General features: G+C 41.6%; 1 protein-coding gene across 2 annotated transcripts in view; it reads right to left on the bottom strand.

The window, feature by feature from the left end:
- The window catches only part of nedd9 (neural precursor cell expressed, developmentally down-regulated 9), a 41,772-nt gene extending 23,057 nt beyond the window's left edge, over positions 1-18,715 (bottom strand). Inside the window, exon 1 of one of the 2 annotated variants that reach the window (XM_078175740.1) lies at positions 18,660-18,715. Coding sequence is in view for 1 of the 2 variants with exons in the window: in XM_033636154.2 (XP_033492045.2) it covers positions 14,946-14,957 (12 nt within the window). In the remaining variant the exon portion in view is untranslated. Of the gene's footprint in view, positions 1-14,945; positions 15,169-18,659 lie in introns of those variants that run through there. The other variant, XM_033636154.2, reaches the window with a different exon arrangement.
- Positions 18,716-23,961: the final 5,246 nt, after the last annotated feature.

The following is a 23,961-nucleotide window of genomic DNA, read 5'->3' on the forward strand; positions in this document are numbered from 1 at the left end:
ACCGAAGTGGAAGGGGGTTCACTGTCCTAGATATTCCAATGACTTTTTGGCTGATAGGTGGATTTATATATTCTTTATCCTTATAAATAAATTGGTTAGTTACTGGTGCAGTGCAGAGTGGCGGCAAATAGTCAGTAGTACACATACAGGGACAGTGGCCTGACTGTTTACCACAACAAACAATACAGAAACTCAGATTACAACCCACACAGAGGGAGTGTGACTTAATTCTCTGCTCAGGATGCCTTTACCCCATTTTATCACTATATGCAAATAGCAAAGTGCTGACTGTTGTATACAGCTCCTTAACATCACTCGTTCGTGCCACTTCAGAATGACCTTTGACTGTTTGGTTCTTGTATGAGGCCTGTCATCCTGCTGTAATTAACTGCTTTATGTTTGATGCTCAGAGGAGAAAACAAATCACCTCACAGCCACCAGAACATACACATCATGCTCCTTTTGTCTTTACTGTCAGCTGCTAAATCAAGAATGCCACTTGTGCACAAACCAAAACCCAGCGAGCACACGCATATGTGGTACTGAAAACTGTCTGTATTGGAGTATGCCTGGGTATTACAGCTCAGCTCCACTTTGCAGAGATATAAGGCGGTGGAAGAAAAGGTGTGAAAGAAACCGTGACCCAGCATCCGTTTACTAAACCACACAGAGATGTTCATTTCTGCTTCTCACAGGCTTCAGCAACTCAGAGATACAATCACTCAAACATACTCAAACTGTCATGAAGCCTCAGTGCAGATTTTAGACTTAGTCTTGGTGTTTTGTTTTGGGTCTTGGGCCCTTTTTAACAACACATAAACAAGCATAGTTTTATCAATTTAATGCTTCATGGCTTTTCCTACTTTCATGAGAATTGCTTAGAAACTGGATTTTGAACAGGTGGCCTACAGTTTTACTCTTTAAACTTATGTTGAAAAAATCCTCTGCAGAAAATGACACATTACTTCTGTAAAACATAGTTAAATACGATAGATTTTCATATGCTCTGTATCTGTGATGTATGTTGACAGTACTTTTTATATGCTCACAAATCCCAAATGTATGCTAGTGATGGAAGCTCAACACACTGCAGTTTAAGACAATATGCAAACAGACAATTATTTTGCTGTTTATTTTGCTGCTCTTTATTTTACTGCACTGTATGACAATTGGATCTGGTGAGAGCTAGCTAGCAGCGCTGCTTCTTCAGCAATTACCGAAAGTAACCTTGTCTCAATCTGACAGCGTTACTGTGGCAACGTTGTGCCAACCCTCTGATGCCCCCACAGGTCACCCTGGTGAGTAAGTGACTCAATTTTGAGCTGCAATCCCCCCCTTAGCACTGTTAGCTCTGTTAGTGCAGTTAGCAGTGTAGATATAGCTGGGGGTGCTGACATGGTTTACAATGCTAGCATAAATTGAAGCTGCTTACCCACAGGGGGTTACCCTGGGGGGAGGGTAACGCTGTCCTGCTACTGGGCCGGCGTTGCCAGCAGTAGTTGCTGAATGAGCAGTGCTGCTAGCTAGCCTCTGCCTGACCCAGGTGGTGCACAGTGCAGAGCGGTCAAGGCTAATGTTAGCTAACCAGTGAAGACTGCAGGCTGGGAAGTGGGCACTATGTTTCCGCATATTAATGTGGCTGGCTGTCAGTCGGTAAAGCCAACAGACAATAAAATAAAAGGCAAGATATAAGAAATACACAAAAAAATCATATTTCACTACCTCTAAATGGATAGCGCTTTGAAATGCGGTGCTAAATCTCACTCAGTCAATAAATAGGTATCAGTGCATCGAAAGTAAAATTAACCAAAACTTACATCTCTATACTCAGTACTTTTATACTTGATTTTATACTTTCATTTTAATATGGCCAGATGGAAGAAAAAATGTATCTTAGGCTAAATAAGTTTTTGATTTTGCATCACAATTAAGTTCACACTCAGAACACTGAGGAGGTAAAGCAAATGTCAACAAAACATAAATGTCATACCTTGAATGTCTGGTAGGACTGTTACTAACACCATGTTTAATAAAAAAAGCTGAAGCTGTGGCAGTGCATGAGCAAATTCAAAGTCACACATCAGTCTGAGTTATAAATATTTTGCCACAAACATGAACACATCCACTGCAGTGAGTCTGGCCACCACAAGATCCCAAAATGGAAGAGTCTGACACATTTTCACACACTTAACCTTCGTTCTCACTGTGGTTTTTGTTTTAACGGGGCAGAGTTTGTGGGAAAGTAAACATACAGACAATACAAATGGAAACCATGTATAGGACATCCACCAATAAAGGCTGAGTCATGAGCCAGAGTAGATTAAAAATCTGACGTGAAACAGAAAACATCACCCCTGATCACACTGAACAAACATGGTGTTAGCTGTAATGGCTAACAGCAACACGCAGACCCTTTTGAAGTGATGCTCCTCCTGTTGTCATGTTTTTCTTTACTTCACTGCATCACTGTAATCGCAGCAGGTGAAACTGACAATTAAAGCAGGCGTCAGATCTCTGGCATAAACATTGGTTAGTCACAACACGGTGACTCCACCGCTCGCCATTGATCCTCCTATAAACACATGTGTTTGCCATTTGTCAGTAGGCAGGCGGGGAGGGCCCCTTCTGCTTCACCCACAGACGAGCTTCCAGGAAGTTATCTGTTATAAGTCAGCAAGGCGAGAGGCGTGCGGCTGCTTCCTAATGTAAATATGAAGCGTTTCTGGTCCTGACTTCAATGTTAAAATAACACAGGTTGGCAGAGGTCTACAGAGTGGTTTAGACGGTAAAAACAAAGTCTTATCTCCAGATTACACTTAAGGTCTTTTAATGGCTTTGCTCTTTGAAAGATTTCTTCCCTTTTAGGCCTATAAGAGCCAGTGCTCTTGAACAATATAATGTCTCAGGAAATAAGGCTGTTTAACACCTTCAAATTTGTTATAACAGTACTTTATTGAACTTTATTGCAGCAGTACTTCATTTAACTTTATTTAGACATTATTATTTTATAAGTCTACAGTATTTTAGAGGAGATTTCGATATAGACGCATATTTTCTATCACGATACAGCCCCAAAATATTGCAATATGATTCATAGAGGTGGCTTGGTGGAGCAGTGGTTAGCATTGTCACCTCACAGCAAGAGGGCTCCTGGTTTGGACTAAGGGTGGGGGATTTGAACCCATGGTTGGGGAGTTTGCATGTTCTGTCCGTATCAGCATGGGTTTTGTCTGGGTACTCCAGCTTCCTCCCACAGTCCAAAGACATGCAGGTTAATTGGTGACTCTAAATTGCCCGTAGGTGTGAATGTGAGTGTGAATGGTTGTCTGTCTCTATGTGTCAGCCCTGTGATAGTCTAAGATGAAGCTTAACAAGCTTTGGCCTGATTACTGAAAAACAGATCAGGTCCGGATGATTTTGAAAAACATAAAAGATAAAAGGGGGTCTCCCAGGTCTCGTGCTGCCCGCTTCAACAACATCTGCCTCAGGGACACTCTCACGGCCTCGTATGTTTTCGTCATTAGAAAGCGTGGAATTGTGCAAAGCTGAGCTGTCCAGCTTTGCACCTGGAGCTCCATACACAGCCTGAAGACCCAGCTGTCTGAGCCCCTCCACTCTCTGACTCACACACCTCTACATCAACAAGGCACTTTTTCCACCAGCGTCTCGCCTGAACACTAATAGTATAAACGTCCTGTGTGTAAAGCCGGCGCTGACCATCCAAAAATAAAAACCTTATGTAACTTCACCGCTGGCTGAGAGGGCCCCACCTTTAGCTTTCAGTAAGAGCTCTCTGGGTGGTTTTGGCCCTGTCTCTATGGGGTACACATCAATCTAATAATAATGAAGGTGGCTTTGGCTAAACAAGCTCACAAATACTCCAGTTCCACTGCTACTGCGGCCAAAGACACAACCACACCACATAGCAGAAACACAGCGTCCCCACGGCAACGGTCCTACTTTCAAAGAGACGAGGATGTTTTCAACCCAAACAAACAACAAAACTGCTCCTAAAAAAAAGTGGTACGCTCTGACTGTGAGAACATCACAGATCAGTGAAAAACTTAGGGCTGTACCAACTGTAACACGTGTCCCAGGGATAGTTTGCAGAAAAAGGGGCGAACCAGCACACTCATTTGGCCTCATTTCACATGGTTAAATATAGAAAATAATTATAGTAATGACGGTAATGAGGACCTGATGACTTTTTACGAGCCGTTCCTCAGAGTGCGGGTGAGAGCCAGTTCAAATAAATGGGCCGTGTGAAGGGTTCTGGGTAGGAAGGGCTCATGGGAAGCGGTTCAGAGCTCACAGCACATGGTAATTTCTTCATTTGGACAGTTTTCAGGAAGATTGACCCTCTGATTACAGCCTCAGCCACTTGGCTGTGTATTAACGTAATTACACAGCAGGCTTGGTAAAACTTCACCTCCACTATTTCTGAAAATGTCTTGTGGAAAATGTCACAACTTTGTAGCTTTCATTTTAAGCCAGGGAAACATGATCCAACACACTGCTGCCACACAATGACTGATTGATATCTTATGCAAGCAGCTGCAAATCAATACTTATGACACAGTTATAGTGGCACAAACTAACTGTTAAACAATCAATAGCTTATTCTAGCCTCGTGGCCTTCATCATGGTCATTACCCATTGATTAATAGACAGAAATTATGTCACTGCCTTGTTGTTTCTTTCCTAACAAGCTGAATGGCATTTTGCTTTGTGACTGTGTGAAGATTTTCTCTCGACCACAAACGTCAAGACACAGCACACCGAGCTCCTCCAGGCTGATAGAAAAGGCCCCATTCATTCTGCATAAAAGACTATTGTATCCCTAGTGTAAATATGACACCCACCACCTTCCCCTCTTCTCTCATTTGATTTCCTGCGGGGAAATCTCCACACCCCAAAAACATTTCAACAGCAACAGTGTGGCAACTGTCTCTTCAACAGGATATGATGTGCCATCTTGTGTCTAACCACACTGCAAGCTGTGACAAACCACTGATGCTTAAAACATCTCTGCTTGATAGCTGAGGTATTTGTTTTGTCAGAGGATATATGCATGACTAAAACATGGTCATAAATGTGGAGTTTCCCTGAAAACAAAACAGATGTTTAGATGTTAGTCTTTGTGTGGCTGCTTGTGTTAAGATGGCATTTAAATTATATTAAAGGTTTGATAATACCAGAAAGTCTTGAAATATCTGGTACTACAAGTGTGGTAAAGTTGAGACTACTCACAGGGCTAGTTGGGGGCTACGCTACACGCTACACGCTAGCCAGCAATTTCAGTGCTAATAAGTCACAATACCTACAGTATGTGTTTATTTATATTTTCTTTGTACTGTGCAGTTAAGTCCTTCCTGACATTGTATTCTCAGGGTTGAACATTATTTATTTCAAGAAATAGTTAAGAATGGAAAAACACCCAGCTGGAGAGTTGGCTAACTGTCTTTTAGCAAGCTAGTTAGCTCAGTTGCTAACGGAACAATAAGTTCACACAGATAATTAAGAAGAAATTTGTACCAGACTCCTGTCTTGCAACTATCTGCCATCTATGCCTCTTTTTTGTGGTACAGTTTCAATTTTGACAGAGGAGAGTGAAATAAAAGTGGAGAATTCAACATGGCTAATACGCTACGATAGCTTTGTCCATTTTGGACTCAAGCTAGCACGTAGCAACCATTCACTTACAAGTTTGCTAATCAGCTTCAAAGGTAATGATATGTGAGTTAGTTAATGTCAATACATTTTAAATGTATTAATATAACTCTGCACCTTTATGTTTGAATGGAAAAACCTAAATAATTTTTACAGAAATATATGTCAGTGTTGCGTTAGCTAGTTTTTGCTAACAGTTATTCCTCAAGCAGACTAATGTCTTGGAAAAACTACTGTGTTGTTAAGGTTGTTACCATATGAGTACCAAAACTCTGTCATCGTACTGGAGTATTTGTACTTCAGCTGAAACACTGTTTCACTGTTGATTCACCTTTGCACAATTTTCCAAGCAAAAATGACAATTACTTGCTAGTTCCTGCATCTCAAAAGGTCAGAAAGTGGTATTTTTTGTCATATATGCCAGTAAACTGAATATAATTGTGGAGTGTGGGACACATTTGAAATCAAAACAAGATATTTTACAATGTCGTTTTGTGTATTCTGTGAATTATAACGTTTTTTTTTCTACTATTTTCCGGCATTCAGGCTGTTACAGCAGTAAAATCATTTTGCATACAGCACTGGTCATGAGCCACAGGAAGTGATCTGTGTATCTTCTTGGTTAAAATGACTGCTCTCCTCCTCACTCCGTCCATTCATCATTTCATTTTTTTTCCCACTGGCACATAAACTACAAGGTAACTTGACATGACGTCCTCCTCCTTAGCCTGCAGCACTTCCTGCCTCCTGCAGGACCCAGAGAGATTCAAGATCACTTAACATCTTGGGCTCCCTCACTCTGGTCCTGAACGCCAAGTATAACCTATAATTAGATGTGAAAGTCACACTGGATATATTTTCTCAAAATATGTATTGAATTCAGTGAACTGGAATGGCTGCTGGGGAAACATATTGTGCAACGTTGCGTCTCATATTCTGCCAAGTCATTCCAGAACTGTGTGAATGGTGTGAAGCAGCAGTAAGAGAAACTGTCCCTCAGTTTGAAGACATATGTTGGCCAGCATTCATGCTGTTGAAGTGTCTATGAGCAAAACTATGAATCTCTGCATGCTCTGGGGACTTTGTTTAGTTGCTGACACTGACTTCTGACCTACAAAAGACAATTTACTGCACCTACAGGGGTCAAAAAAGTATCAACAACACAAAACAACAACAGTATGGATGGTATTTATGGGGCCCCAGCCAAGAGGCGCTCAGTGCTGGCAGAGCAGAGAGGTGGATTATTTCCAAGCCTGGCAGTGATGCCAAACGAGGGTACATGAGTGCATCATGGTAACCCCCGGAGACGAGAGCTAATCCCTCCAGGGGGCATTTGCCGAGATGTGAAATATGTTTCATGGTATCTCTGCAGGGCCACATTGAATGGTTTTTACATATAGGAATAGCCAATGAGATGGAGATTCACTCTAGTGTCCTCCCGATTTCACGCCACGCAAAAGATCTCACAGACAAAAAAAGACAAACAACTGAAGCTGCCATATTTTCCCTTTGAAACATAAAGGGCATCTGAGATAAAAGGAGAATCTTTTGTTTATTATTCACAATTTGCAACACTTCAGTGCATCTGAAAACACCTACTGGTGATATGCTTTTGAATTTTGTATGTCCTTCATTTCTGTCTGAGGTTGACCATGTAATTATGGCTGCAATAAGGCTTATTTTTATTCTAAATTCATCTTCATATTATTTTTTTATATGAGAAAAGATCCTGCACACTGCTCTTGCTCAGCATTACAATTTATTGGTTATACTAACATTTTGGCTCTTCCGGACCTGTATCAAGAGTATCTGGAAACAAGAAACAAGTGATACTTTACAACGCACCTGCATCTGAGATAGTTTAATGTGCAAATAACTCCTTATAAATAATATATATTTTATAGTATGTCAGGATATTGTAAAAAATACAAATGTAAATCTCAGAGCCCAAGTTGATGTCTTAAAAAGTCTTGTTTTGTTTTACAAACAGTTCAAAACCCCAAAATGTTCAATTTATATTGATAGAAAACAGAAAAAACTAGTCACTTCTCAGGCGCAGGGCAAATAATTACTTTTATCGGATTTTCTGCAGGTTTTGTTCAAGAATAAGAATTTCATCACAAACTAGTAGGGCTGCCCCTTTAAAGTTAAAGTGTGTACCTCACTTTCACACTGCTCTCAGGTACAGGCAGCTGCCGACCCAGACCCAGGGGGAGTCTGAAGCCCCTTTCACACTGCCCATTTAAGGCGGGAATGTCGCGCCGTTATGTTATGCCGTTATGCTGCCTCAGCGCTGAAATGGTGTCTAAACAAGACAGCCGACAGGACAGGACCATGGCAGGATGGGTGTGACGTGTTATGCTTGTGCAGGAGATTTAAAATGTAGCTGTTTTCAGTTAGCGGCTAACTCAAAGAAGAAGAACAGCGGCCGTAAATGTCAACAAATTGGGAAAACACTAAGATTCGGTAGGTCCTTACCCTCCGAGCAGAGGATGAGATCAGCCGCTATATAAAAGGTGCGGTATAGGATTGTTACTGCCATGCTATGTCCCTGTTATTGCTGCCTATGTGTATTTCTTGTCACACTGGAGGCCAATGCTGTTGTATTAAATGTCACGCTTGTCATGCCTGTTTTGATTTCACAGTGCCAGGATGCTGTCTAAAATCACATACCAGAGCAGCATGATGTCGCCATCATTTGGTTCTGTGTCAAAATGCAAAGGCGGCATGAAGAAGGGACTTTGTAGCAGCCCTTAGTGCAATCTCTGTATAAAGGGCTTGGGTAAGACAGAGGCCGCTGCCTGGTGTAAGAAAGGCTTTTCCCCGTAGGGCTCTGACATGACTTAATCTTCTGCTTTCTGCCGAGAAGTGGTTAATTTACAGCTCGCAGCAAACTGATACGATAGTTGGTCTTGTTTAATGTTGCACATTTCTGATCCATCATTAATTAGCACACATTCGTTCAGCTAGCTTAGCCTATTTGCTATATTACGCGAAGGTTGCTGTCACTCTGAACATCCTGCAAAACCCAGTTCAAACTCTCAGACTCTGTATATTCTGTACGAATATTGTATTGACCAGTCAAATCTGATTTGAATGACATAATTCTCGGGTACAGTGTAGAAACTAATAAAAACAAATACCAGTTATAATTTCCCAAAGTGCCAAAAGTAATGTCTAAAAATTGCTTTTTAATCCAACCAACGGTCAAAAACACAGCTTTGTTTTTGTGTGATTGCAAATTCTCACATTTGAGAAGCTGAAACAAGACAATAGTTGGGGTTTTTACTTGACAAAATAACTGAAATAATAAACTAATTATCAGACTTACATCACATGCTCAGCCAACTAAAGCATTTCTGCAGCACAAATCCACTTCGTTTTCTTGTGTACCCAGACAAGAAACTACAGGTCTCAGTTGTAATATATGAAACTGTTTCAATACTCATTTTCTGCAGTATTGATACACCGCTACTAGCTGTGCTTTCTTTCTTTCTCTAACTGATAATGTTCACTACTCTTATTTTGCTGTTCTCTAATACTAACCAACAAGAGGCATCAAATTTTAAACTGTGCCCCCAGGTAATGAATATCAGTATTTTTCAAGGTACAGTATCAACATTAGAAATACCAGTATTGTGACAACACAAACAGGCTGTGTGCACTCGTTCAGTGCAGTGGTTTAAAACACTTTTCTCAGCTGTCAGGCCTCCTCTTATCTGCCTGGAGAACGACACTCTACAGGGTCGAACCAAGCTGACAGAGGTCCACTACATCTTGAGAGATGACCCTGCAAAATAGTTGGCATTCCTCAGGGGGGAAGGAAGGGGGTGGCGAGAACAATTTCCGCCAAAGGTCAAACATGGAAATGATTATGCATTGTTGCTGATGTTGGGTAGTCTCTTTCTCTCTCTTGCTCTGTGGCTGAAATGAGCACACAATGTAGTCTGTCTCCCCGCTGACCGTTTTCAAATGTTAATGGCTGGCTCACGGTACGAGGGCGCAGCGGGGGGGTGGAGGGACTGCTATTCATTCTGGCTGGGGGAGAAGCTCTTCACACTCACTGAAAAATCCTGCACAGGAGCAAACTTGGAGTTATTCGGCTCTAAAAATGCTCCGAAAACCCGACGTCACAGCATGAAAATACCAAGACTTTCTAACTAGCAGTGGGATAATAAATGGTCTGTGTTGAATTCAATCTCATAATGAGATAGAGAGCCTGAGGAAAAGCTATTTCACTGCTTGAACATGTGCGTTCAAACTTGCAGAGGTTTCTTGAAAGGGATTGTTTGCCTGGTTTTCTTTCAGGAGAATACAAATGTCTCCTTCTGCACACATGACAAGAAAAGACTGAGTATCCCAGTGCTGCCAGACTCATTAACAATGTAAAGGGGCACCTTGAAACAATCATGTGCATCTTCCGAACAACCTTCCCACGCACGATCGCCTGGAATGCTCTCATTCTCACGGGGTATGCTCCTCGACCTCCAGGCTCCCATCCCCCCACCCCCATCACCACCCAATACATCCAACTCTATTTGCCCTCTCGTTCCCCCCACAACTTCCTCTTTTCTTTTATTTTCTGCAGGCCCTTTCAGCATCAGAGATCCTCCTCCTCCTCCTCCTCCTCCCTCTCAGAACAATGTCTGCTCCGCTCTCCTCCAACCCTCTCTGCTTTTGGACCAGTGCCTGGAGCCTGAACCCATAAAAAAGAAACACTAAAAACACACACACATGAATTGGCCAGAATGTGGGTTCACCTAATCATTCCTCACTGTGGTTGTGAAGCTATTTCTGCAACAGTTACGTCAGTTTCGAAGGAATGACTTTAAAGGTTGTGGAAGTCTCTGGGTGAGAATGTAGGGGAACTTTTTTTTATAACTTCTTTTGCCCCAGAAAGTTGAGGAGTAATACTTAAAAAGCTGGGCTGCAAATACTGGTTATTACCAAATACTTTCTCAATCAATCTATTAGTTGTTTGATGTATAAAATGTCAGTGGTTCCTGATCCAGTGTTCACAACCAAAAGATATTCATTAGTCTGTCATAGAATTTTTCCAATTTTCACTTTTTTTCTTAAAAAAACAATGACTCAAAAGGATTAATCCATCTTTAAACAAGTTAGCAATTAATTTAACAGTTGACAACTAATCGATTAATCCATTAAGTAAGAAATAGTTTGACATTTTGGGATGCGAACTTATTTGCTTTCTGGTAGAGAGTTAGAGCAGAAGATTTATGCCATCCTTGTATCCCTTTATAGCTAGTAAACATGGAGCTGGAGTCAGGAGACAGTTAGCTTGGCATAAATGTGCAAATTTTTGGCTTAGACACAGGCAACGTGAGGCGACGCAACAGTTGGCCCTCATTGCCACTAGTTCTTTGGTGTTTGTTTGGTCTTTTGGTCTCTGGCCTTTATATTGACTGTAAAGACATGAGAGTGGTTATAAACCTTCTATTCTAACTCTCCACCAGAACGAGAATTAGCATATTTCCCTCGAATGTTAAACTAGTCCTTTAAACTACTTCAGGTATCATGCTCCTCCTCCTCCTTCGCTGGGCCTCACAGACGCTGTAAGAGATCCCTCTGTTTGCTGTCCCATCAGGGGGATTATACGCATTAGGTGACCTATGGAAGACAAGCCTTCCCTTCACACCTGAACACAAGTTGGAAACCAGGAGGGGGGGGGGGGGGGGGCAGCGTTTGGCCAGACTGCAGCGCCTCACCTCAGGGCATGTGACGGGACCTCTGTTGAAACATTACCACTCGGCGAGGAAAAGAGCGCTTAATATAGCTGTGAATAATTCATCACAGCTGAGATCCAGAGCAGAGATCTGATAGGGGACACAGTAAACTTTGACACTGTATAACACATTCAAACATGGATCTGCGAATCCTGCAAGACGCTTGAGAAACACACAGTAGTGATGCAAAATGCGTCATCTAATTTCCTACCTTTTCTTTTTTCTTCCTGCCACTGTATGTTCTTCTGGCAGCGTTGCATAATGCAGATATGTTTATCACAGGCAAAGAGTACTCGCCTTATCTCGCCTGTGGCAAACAAAGAAGTGTAGACGCAGTTTAACGTCACAGATCTCCTTCCTATGAACAGATAACAGCTTGGAAATACTGGTGTTGATCACATCTGTTAACTGCTCAATAATCTTGTTCAGAATGAAAACAGTGATCATGATCAAAGCTGTTTCCTCCTCCGAAATCCTCGTTACGCTCACTGGCCTCGCGCCTAAGACCATCGTCATCACCCACAACTGCTCCAGCTTTGTGAACTCTGTATTTAACTGGACAATGAGTCAGTACGGACCATGACGCAGACACACAGCGTGCACCACCCTCCAATCACAACCCCACCCAGCCAATGGGTGACACCAGGCCCAGTAGACACTCGAGAGTCTGAGCCAAGACAGCTACTTCACATTTCAGAAAGCAGCCACTGCCCTCGAAAACCTGTGAATCATCCAGTTTGCATGAGAGTGCACAGTGTTTGCTTCCCTAATATGGTGAGGCAGAGACCACAACAGATCGAAACACAAAGTCTCCTGCTCAGTGTCCTCATTTCCCAAAAAGTGAAAGCACCAAGCATTCAGGGCTCCAGTGAGATCACGACATGTCAATTTTGCACAACATCCAATCCTGTATCTCAGATGGCGTCAAGCTGTTCATAACAAAATAAACCTAAATGATAAGAGTGATTAGCTACATCCTGAAATAACGAGCGATCTGAGAGTGTTAGGGAGATTTCACTGGGACATGATTCATTTTAAGGTGAAAGTTCAAACTATCTCTGCTAGTGGAAGTGTAAATATATGACAACACATATTTAGTCAACCTGCAACTTTCCCTTTAACATCTCTCATGGTAGTGGGTTGTACTGATGGGACTGTTGCATCACTGTGATGTTTTAGTCATGTAGGTCACTGTTTGATTGACAGTCGATCTGTAGTTTACGTCATTTTTCAAGCAAAAATGCCAAACATTTCCACATGGTGTCCCATGAAATTTTTCATAGGGGCGGCCAGATAAAGCAACTAAGGGCGCATTCCAACCAGGATAGTCTGGGGGACTCAGTTCGATTGAGCGGGGAATGCAGAAAAAAATCACACCTTCATTTGGTTCGGTTCACTTTCACACTGCGCTTTTTAAAGCGGACCAAACCGCCTGGACAATGTCACTCAGTTACAACAGCTGGTCACTTGGGGGCGGTATTGCCTGAAGCGACCACTGACCAGGAAGAAAAAAAGCATGAGGAAGAACAAAAACCCGGCTCATCGATTGGCCAGGACCGAAAACGGAAATCCTATGTCACTTCCTCTCTTTGGTTCACTGGATAGTCCATTTGCATTTCCCACTGTAAGCGAACCGCACCAGGGTTCACTTGCAAGTGAACCGAGACCCCCAGTTTTCAAGCGGACCAGGGTTTGCACGTTTGGTCCGCACCAGAGTTTGATTGAGCACTCCAAACGAACCGAACTATCCGTGGAAGTGGACCAGGGTTCGTTTAGAGCGGCCCAAATAGCACTAGTGTGAATGCATCCTAAAACTCTCGGGGTTGCACACCAAAACTAAAACCTATAACTGAATTTAAGGGATTTCATTATGCTGTTGAAGTTTATAGGCCAGTTAAGGATTCACATACTGGTATAGTTTGGTTTCTTATTTTACAGTTAATCTTACTAATTATCTGATATGCTTCATATCGGTGCAGCTAACACTTTGAGTTCCACAACAATCTTGTTTTAAGTGCTATGTGTTATGTGATTCTGTGAGTTCAACCACCCCTTCAAAATCGCCATAACAGTTTTTTCCTCGCTAAAGTTTAGCCTAAATTTGGAGTGTTAATTAGCCCCCTTGCCAAGATAAGCTGCGTCGACATCGTTGGTCCCAATGCTTTAGGTTCTCTAGTTTCACAAGATGCCACTATCTTTGTGTTAGCTTAAAGAATGCCTACAGTTTTTCGCAAGGGGGTGCCAGTGGGGGTTTTCACAGATGTATTATAACTAGATACCAGAGCCCATGATGGTGCCGATTCAATGGCACAAACACCAAAAAGTTACTAGCCTCTGAGTTTACTTCCTGTGAGTTATCACTTGGCTCATGGACTTAATATTGTGATGATATCACAGATTTTGTAATCGCCTTTCTTGGTTCAATGAAAGTTTTACAAATATAAAACCTCCATTGATCAAAAATTCATAATAGTAAGAGTCATATTTGACCTTGTGTACAGTTTGAGATGTCCTGTTATAAGTTTTTGGGCCCAGGGGATTTTTTCCCCCACTGTAATACCATGAGTCACCACTGGGATAAACTGGAAACAAGGCTGGAGGCGCTCCTGTGGGCCTTGTATCAGGGTGGCCATGGCCCCCGTTGGACCCCCCTTTGGGAGCGCCACTGACATTTCCTTCTTCCAGCTTCTCAGATTTGGGATTTTCTTTGCTAATGTGATTGAAAGAGCTGAGTATCTTTGAGTTTTGACATTTTAAGCACTCCCCATGAGCTTAAGGAACACTGATTTTCAATTGTTGCCATTTGCTGACATTTTATAGATTGTAAGAAGAACCACAATAACACATAATGAAATGAAAGTTTCCAGTTTAGTCTGAAGGAAATTAAATACATCACGATATAAAGAAGATTTGATCCATATAACCTACGCCTAATCTCAGCTAAATAAAACAATAACCAGGCAAAGTCCATCAACCACAACAAGGGGGACATAAAAGCAACAATGAATGTGCCCATGTGTTTTGTCTACCTGCTGGGTGGCAACTTGACCCTCAGTGACATGTTTTTACAGTATCTAAACAGCCTTTGTCAGCAGCAGGGAGAGCAGGATGTGAAACATTTCTGACTCTACTTGTGTTCCTATTTCTGCTTTCCTAAAGGAGGAGGACGGTGCGCTTTTACTCTGTTTACGCCCCTGTTGTGGCAGTAAATGTAGCCTGAGGGTTAGACAAGATGCATTCAAATAACAGGCTCTAAAACAGACATTTACACTCATATAGCCCAGGAACACAGCAAGATCAATGACAGCATCCTCTCAGCAGCAGTTTCCCCTTTTTAACCAGTTCGCTTAATGAAACCGACCCGGTTGAAGAACTTGTGATCACCGCAATAAGAAACCAAAAGTGGAAAAGTTTCACAATCAAATCCTCCACGTCGACTCCTCGAAGACAAAAACAGCTCTGTTGTAATTATTTCCACCAGCAAACGTTATGACACAAGACACAAGAGGAAGAAAGTGCCGCTTCACTTACTTTGTATTTCATCTTGCAGCTCTTGTGTGAGACTCCCAGTGAACAGTAAGGTAAATATCCGCTTTATGGCAGTCACAGAGCGCACATCTGAGGGTCTGGAGTGTGTTTCTGTGCGGTTAACCAGCCATCCACAGCCTCACAGACGGAGAAACACGCACTGTGGAATATCTCTGTATCTGCACAGCTTCAGTCTACTCCTCTACACCAGACCGCTCTTCACCACATTGACGGTCCGGACCAGCTCATTTGAATACAAGCCGCTGATTGGTCGGAAGAAACACTCAGTGCCCGCCCACCTCCCCCTCGCGCGTACTTCTCTGGTACAAATCTGACGTCATTATTACACTAAGACTGTGGTTTTAATGTTATTTTGAGTGACTGAAATATTCTCATTTAAAATAAAAATATATTTTCTATCAACAGTGGTTCGTTAATGTCAATGCAATATGAGAAGTTCATATTAATGGAAATAATGCCACTTTTACCCTACTTCTTTGAGTAATAATCACGCTGTAAGTTTTGAATATATTATATTAGCACCATTAAAAGTATGCCGAATTATCAATAAGCAGCTCCTGTTTGTAATAAACCCTTAATTGCCCTGACAGTTATTACTGGATTACTTTTAAACTCATGAAAACTTAAAAATGTGTTTTTTCTTAGGCAAGTTCTGACCTCACTGTCCCCTATGATTTCTAAGCGGATTTACTGATGTTTATTTGCGATTGATATCATCTGAAATGATAAGCTGAGAAGTTTAGGTCACACTTAATCTAAAAATATATTTATCATGTCTGTGTGTTCTGATATGATTCAGTTATGGCTGATGCAAACAGCAGCAATCAGGCTGACGGTTGATTCTCAAGCACTTTTTGTGCATTTCCCTTTTTAATAGTTGTCTTTAAAGTAAAAAGTTACAAATTAAAGGTCCAATGTGAAGAATTAAACGGGATATTGGCAGAATGTTTTCTTTGGTGTATCCATCTTATTCCTAGCCCCCATCATACCTTGCGTGAATTATGTATGCAACTTCCCAAAACTGGCGATTTCCAGTGGTAACAGTTTGTTTACAGAACTCTATTCTTCTTTTCAAGAGCAACTGGGAAATAAAACGTGGAACACACGCCACCCGTTATAGCTCAAACAGGATTATGTGATCATACCTCTGACAACTCTGACAGCCATCTCAAAGCATTGTTGTAGTTTTTTTTCCTTTTCAACCGATCATGCTAGCAATTAGCTTGCCTTGCTCCGTTAAAATATTGTTAACCTTAACATGGCCTGAGCTAAGGTAATAGTAATATAAAGTAGTTGTAAAAGAAATAACTTTTGGCCTTATTTTTTTCTATGATATAAAGGAAGTACGGTAAATCAGTAACACATTCTCAGCCTTAATGACTAAATACATACTTCAGGGTATGTTGCTGACTTTATTTTATGACGAGCAATTTTCTAATGTATGTTGAGAATGAAGTCAGACGGGGAAAGACAGGGATATCATGTACTGACACTGAGTGACGGACCTGTCAGTCTACAGTAGGTGTCATTCTCTACTGCAAATTCTGATTTAGTGCTTTTTCGCTATGTCTGGTGAAACTCTTGTGGTTTTGTTTCTCATATCAATGACACCTTTGGCAACAGGAATGACCCCTTTTTGTTCTGGTTACATGTTCAACACACAGCTGCTGAAGACAAAAATTTAGCTTAGACTGGTTGTTAGTTGTTACAGACATGCACAGTGCAACAGGTACCAGGAAAATGCTAAGTTAACATTAGTTAAATATTTGTTAAACAATAAATCAGTACTTGCTAAACTGAAGGCAAATTACTTTAAAAAAAAAAGCCGGCATTGGTGGTTAGCCACCAAGAGTAGCCACTGGGACTGACCACAGACAGTCTATTAGACTAATTAGCTTAATGCTAGTTCTGCCATCTCACTGGAAGTTGCGCACATTATCATGTCTACAGTAGTGCCCTCAGGAATAAGGTGGATAATCACCAAATAATAAGAGTGGTGTTTTTGGTGCCATAGAATGAGCTGTTTATATCTACATAAGGAGCAGGTCCTTGAACATGAAGACAGCCATGTTGCACCACCAAGTTTTTACGATAGCTCAGAACTGACAAACCAAACACTGGCTTTCGATAGGGTCATTTAAGTTGAGTTTTTGTGTTGTTTTTTGCCGTGACCAGCTAGCTATAAGTGAAACATTCACCTCCACTAACTGTCAGGTTTTTATATGATGGGCACGGTATGCTAGTATTCCATATAGGCTAACAATTGATCACATTAAAGGAAAATGTGACAATGGATCATCTATTTTTGGATGCAACTAAAACTCCTGCTGTGAAAACCTGTTCTCTAAGGCATCCCAAAAACCAAAACTAAGATGGTCTATCACCTCCTTTAGCAAAATGTTCACTTCCCACTTTATATAGGAATATGTAAGCACAGCGTTTGCCTCATAAATTTTTCAGAAATCAAAATTCACAACCAGGAAGCCAAACGTTTAGAGCTGATAAAAGTCACACAATACATTTCGTCTATAGCTGTCATAACTAAAAGTATAATGTGAAAGATTTAGATGCTTTTCTTTTATTATATTATTCCCCCTGGCTAATCTACACAAGTTGTACTGGGGTTACTTAACATCATAATAAGAATAAAGTAGATATGACTTTCGACTGCCAAATATACAGTAGCTAGTATTTTTTTAAAACCCAGTTTCAGTGTTGGCATATCAGGAAGTTCTTGTAGCTCTGTTGGTGGTTTTTCTGAGAAACAGTGAAACCCTGAGTGTGAAGGAAGTGTGATTATGTAGCATTTTCTTCTGCACGGAAATGTATCTGTCGGCTCAGGAGAAAATTACAACACCCAGTATCAAAGATTCACCAGCACACAATCATCCTGCTCTTCAATGAATAAATACATACGTGAACAAACACGATTTTTCTCTGAGCTGCAGCCAAACCTTCCCAAAGCTCAGGTGACACATTTAATATCAGTAACTGCAGCTTGTTTGGAAACACTGGCTGCACAAAAACTAGTTCTCTGTGATTTCTCTCAGGTAATTTCAAGCTGTAGGAAACACAGTGAAGTGATGCAGGTGAACATGGAGAAAAGATGTCACCTGTTCCCTCCTGGAAGCTTTTCTTTCAAAGACTGTCATTGCTGCACTTCACTGCTCCACCATGGGACCACTCTGCATAATGTTCTTTAACCTTTGGTACTTGAAATATAATTTGGTACTAATACTATTGTACTTTTCGATAATATTTTGAATGCAGAACTTTATAAGATCTGAGTGTGTCTTCCAACACTGGTGGAAACTGTGTGCCTTAGAGATGCTTCCTGCAGTCTGATAATGATAACCACTGTTTGCAGTTATTGCTGACTTTCTCAGTGAGCACAAGTATTACCTGGAACTGCTGTGTTTTTACATTTTCTGTTTAAATAATCTGAATAAATTAATATCTAAGCACAATAAACATCATCAATCAGAGGACTTTCAATCTCTGTATGATGCAAAATACAGTCCCAATAAATTCCTGACAAGTTATCCTTTCTCATAATCAGTACAAGTTAGTTTACATCAATTTACACATTATGTTTCATTATTTTAAAGGTTATTTCACATTAATTTACAGGTTATTACAACATTCATTTACAGATTTTTTTTTTACATCAGTTCACAGGGTTTTTTTAGTACTCACACTGACTTGAGAGAAGAAAGCGTGTTCGATTGCAGAGATGTCACCTCCGCGCACTCTGCTCAGTGTCTAATGGAGGTGACAAGAAAACGCCCAAGCTGATCTCTAACAAGCTGGCAGGAAAGCCTTCACCCCTGCACATCATCCTGCTCACACCTCCTCGGTGCACATAGCTCGTCTCTGCAAAGTGTTAGTTAATGCGCTCGAGATCTGCGTGTAGTGAAACACAGAAATGGAAAAGAAGTTATTTCTAACATCTTGCACACAGGCCTGATGTGGGTCTGTTTGTTTGTTATACAGTCTGTTTTCCCTAAATGGGTCGAAATCTCCTCTAATTAGCCTGCCTCTCGTGTGTTTCCGAATGCTCTAATTTGTGTCAGCTCATTTATCACAATCACAGGGACCCTATCGGCTCTCATTGTCCCCCTCTGAACAGTCATATCCTCAGATGAATGCCTCTTGTAAGGGCACTCAAAACACTTGTTTGTGTAATATGCACCATGCCCAGCTGGAGCCCATTCTCTGGGCCACAAGTGGGTACTGGGGGGCTATTCTTTTCTGTGTATGGCGTGTGATTATGTGTGTGTGAGCACCTGTTTCCTATGACAAACACGACTCATTTTCCCATCTGTTTATATCAGCGCTCTGGAAGAAAACAGCCTGAAATAAGCCAGAAAAGGTTGTTTATCCCCTTTTCACAACATTTGGCTGGATTGAATGAGTCCATTAGTCTTCAATCTCTAATGGCGTGTCATTTCGGCTGGTTCCAGCTCAAGTCTGACGTGCATTATCAGTTCGTCGTTGGGAGAAATAAGAGATTTAGAAAGCCTCATACAAGCTTGAGTTACAGCCCAAAATCCTCCTTTTGAATCTCAGCGGACAAGTCAAACAATTATTGGCCAGGGGGAGATTTGTATTGGCATCAGGGCTCTGAGCGGCGAGCCCCGCTTGCCATGACAACTGCCACCATGGCTGTAGTATTTGTGGTCTCACACCTACAGTATTACATGAGCAGAAAGGGCCTCCAGAGGTCTTTCAGTGGTATTATGGCGCATTTCAGCACGGAAATAGCCGGTAATAGTACGAGTGAAAAATGAGCCGCCCTGGCTTTCATCTCCGCCAGGTGTCTGTGGTGTTTAGGTTACATAAGTGCCCCCACAGATCTGACCCCACGTTTAACAGAGGGCAGAACAGCCATACATCTTCCATAAGTGGAGATCACAGGGCTCTGTTGCCTGAAGCGGAGATCCTCGCTGCTGCTTTGCTGTGGATGGACAGAAGCAGGAGGCGTCGCTTTGACAACAGCTCCTCTGTTGCAGGCCGGACGAAGGTGGCCCCTCACTGCTGCCTGTGAAACACTGTCCCTCAAACTCTCGCAAACCAGCTCAGGCAGATTTATGGGACCCACCTCCCTGACTCCACAGCCTGTGCTCAGACAGGCGAGGTCCCCCCACTCGTCCTCAGTGTCTCCCTCTCTGTGACCTGTGACCTCGTGCAGCCTTGTGGCCGGGCAGCAGCAGAGAGGAATGCACAAAACACACAAGAGAAGAAGAGTGAGAAAATATGAGTCTGACACACAGTAGGGGTTGTGATGTTTTTCTGCCATTTGTACCCTAAACTTGTGGTCGAAGTAACTAAGTACATTTACCCAAGTACTGTAGCATATTGTACTTTTTTCTCCACTAATTGTTTTTTCAAAGTCTCTAGTTACCCTTCAGAATAAATGTTTTACTTACGAACATATGATCAGAAAAAAAACATGATGTATTGTTATAAATCAAGCTACCAAAAAGTAGTTAGTTAGCTCCACTGTAACTTGTTACAACATTTAAGTACTCCTCATGTTAATACATCAACAGTAATGATCTAGTAATATAATTTTAAAACACTGTCAGAGCCCATTTGCATAATGAGTACTTTGAGTACATTTGGTTGCCAGTACCTTTGTACTTTAACGTAAGTAACATTTTGAATCCATGACTTGCAACAGGACATGCAAACAACTATTGGTTATATAAAGATATAGTGGAGTAATGGCGTCCAGAGCAGAGAATGAGGCCACACTACCTCTGTGTGTGTTGTAACCCAAGCTTCTCTGTTCTTTCTCTTTCTTCTGGTCTCTCATACAGCAGATTATACTGATAATGGTGTCCCAACCCACAGCGTCATTTTCAAAGCATAGCGCCCACCCTCCAGTATCCCCCAAGTTAACACTGTTGGCTCTGAAAGCACTGTTATTGTTGTAGTTAGCTTGTTGAGATGCGTGTGCAGACAACCCCTCAGATGTGGTCAGAATGTGAAAATTTTAAAAAATACTTCTTCAACCACTGCTCCTGTGGTACTTAGCCAGTGCAGATCATTTTGGTTTTATTTGTTTTCAGATATCCGTCTCTCATATCTTTGCCACCACCCAACACAATTGAGGTTAATGGAATTTTGTTTGTGGTTCTCAAATCATTGGAAAATTTCATTTCATTTCATTGCAGTTCAGCAGCAATATCACTTTTTGATAACTGTCTCATCACTCCGATGATCCACACTCAACATGAGCAGGTTCCATTTGTAACTATCTGCATACCACCAGAGGCACCACAATCTCATCCCTGTACCTGAAAGAAAAGACAACGTGTGGTTTGTAGTTACGCAACTGGGACTAGTCTGAGCCTTTCCTCTTCTCATAAAGTCGTAGTACTTCTGACTAAACACTGCTGCCCACTGCTTTGAAACTGTAGACTTGCGTCAGGTATTTATTTTTCCTGCCTTGTTCTTTGGAATAAGAATGATCTAGAGCTGTGGCTGTGACCACAATATCCTCCAGCATTCAGTCATATGCTCTGTACTTCCCAAACACACATACATTTTTGGTAAGACCTTATTATTCAAAATACTTTCACATAAATGGTCTCTCAACGAGCCTGGTCAGCTCAATGGAATTCACGAACGGAGTTCAAACGCATGCGCAGGTGCGCTACTCATATGCTTAAAGGAGCAGTGCTTAAGATTAAGGAAGATTTTGTGGCATCTAGAGGTGAGGACTGGAGATTGCAACCACCTGAAACTTCTTCAGGTTGGAATTCCTTCGGTGTTCATTGTTCAGGAGGTTCTCACCAGGGGTCAGATTATCCGTAGAGGTCTCTTCCTCTCCAAAACAAATGGACCTGGTGATATAAACTGGTGAAAACACTGAATAAAGCAGTTTGATGTTACAAATCAGCATTTCTCCTTTGCTGTTTGGCACGTCAAGGCCACTAGCTCAGCACCTGCTAATGTGTGCCCACCTTTTTTCCAAACCAGACGTTCAGGTTCTCACGGGGAGCCGAATTTTCCGCAGAGGACTCTTCCTCTTCAAAATGAACTAACTGTGATTTAAACTGGTAAAAACACTGAATAAAGCAGCTTGACGTTATGAATATGTGTTTCCATGATGATGTTTGACATGCCCCAGACGGGCCAGTAGGCCAGTACCTGCTAATGTGTGCTCACCTTTTTTCTTTGATAACTTACGATCAAGTGTTCAGGAGGTTTTAATTCGGGTCCGAATTATCCACATAGGTCTCTCTCTCCAAATGGACTCGGTGATTTATACCACTTAAAACACTGAATAAAGCAGTTTCACTTTAAAAACTACCATGCTAACTACCATGGCCAACGTGAAAATTGTCCCTTCTGGACATGGAAGCGCAACATGGTGCTAGACAAGGACTCGCTCCCTATGTAGATATAAACAGCTCATTCTAAGGTAAAAAAAAAACATACTTATTGTATTCCATTCCTGCTAATATATCCCCCTAAATCCTATACACTGGACCTTTAAGTGTTTGGATAGATGAGACTTGGATTATACTGCACGAGTTGAGTGAGAGTTATTAAACAGATTTTTCTAAAACATAGTTTTGCTGTTGATAAACGCAGCCCCTGTGTACTTCAGTTCATAAAGAATGTTCGCTGTCTTGGGATTTTTTGTCCGCTGTTGAGTAATGTGAGACAAACAAAGTTTTCTTTACGAACTCAAGGTAACACGGGTGAAGTATTACTTAAACAACAAACAAACTATTGTACATAAATCTTTGTACTGAAGTGGATACAACAATTGGATTTAAGTGATCTGGTGATTTCCACCTCCAAACAGCTCTCCCTGCTCACATTATGTGCTGTGCTTAATGTCCTCAGTCACACTGCTCAAACATTACAGTAGATTGATTCCCTTCTACATCATTAGCTGAATCAACCACAGATCAGAGGAAACAGTCGCAGCACTATGAGCTCTGTAGCCTTCAGCAGCCCACGCCAAGGCTCCAGTTTGACCAGCCTCACGAACATGAAGGGTTTCATTTACGTCTGATTGTCACAGTTGTATTTCAATGACCTGAATAGCTCCTTGTGCGCAGCTAAAGGCTTTGCTTTATTTGGCCTTCAGTTTGGCAGTGATATAAGTGATCCACGGTCGCTGAAAAACAAGGCCATAAAAGTCTGCATTAGACTTAGATTGTGCTGCACACGTAAACGCTCACTGTGAACGTGAATTACTGTTAAGTGGGCGCCAAGGCCATCTTTTAAAATCCAGAGTTCAATGTTCACTGTTTTTTCTTTTCCCTCCCACTTGTTCATTCTCCGTACATTGCCCGGGCACACCTTCCCCTGTGAGTAATTTGCCTCTGGATTGGTCCTGTATTCTGCCGCAGAGCTAACTGTTCATCATCCTGTCACCAGCTACTGCAGGATAATGCTTCAGTGTCAAGAGCAGTTTTAAAATTCAGACGACATACAGATCCCCGCACACTGCAGAGCTTTATTAGTGGAAACGAGAGAGGTGAAAAATACCTTATTTTTTTCCACTTTAAAATGCGAGGACACAGAGGTCATACATATGATAGACACAGTATATGCGCAGGTCCTGCTCCCAATCATCCACCCCACTGAACAATAAGCCGATATGTGTGTCACTCAATCCACAGCAGGAGAACACGTCTCATCTCTATGTTAGTATTCAGCGAGGAAAATCTTCGGTTAGACAAAGGGGAGGCAAACTGGGTTCAGATACTGTGTAATACATATATATAAATGTATAAGCACACAGATATGAGTTTGTATGTGAACACAGTTTGTAAATACGATCAAACATAAGAATTTGTCTGTATTTTCTGTATTGATTCTTAAAGGGCCAGTTCACCCCCAGATAAAGAAATCCATATTTTTCTTCTTACCTGTAGTGCTATTTATCAGTCTAGATTGTTTTGAAAAAAGAATTAATAAAAAATGTATTTGAAAAACAGCAATATCTGACCTGGTTACTCAAGATAATCCA

This window comes from Epinephelus lanceolatus, chromosome 16 (assembly GCF_041903045.1).
Source record: "Epinephelus lanceolatus isolate andai-2023 chromosome 16, ASM4190304v1, whole genome shotgun sequence".
Taxonomy (NCBI): Eukaryota; Metazoa; Chordata; class Actinopteri; order Perciformes; family Serranidae; genus Epinephelus; species Epinephelus lanceolatus.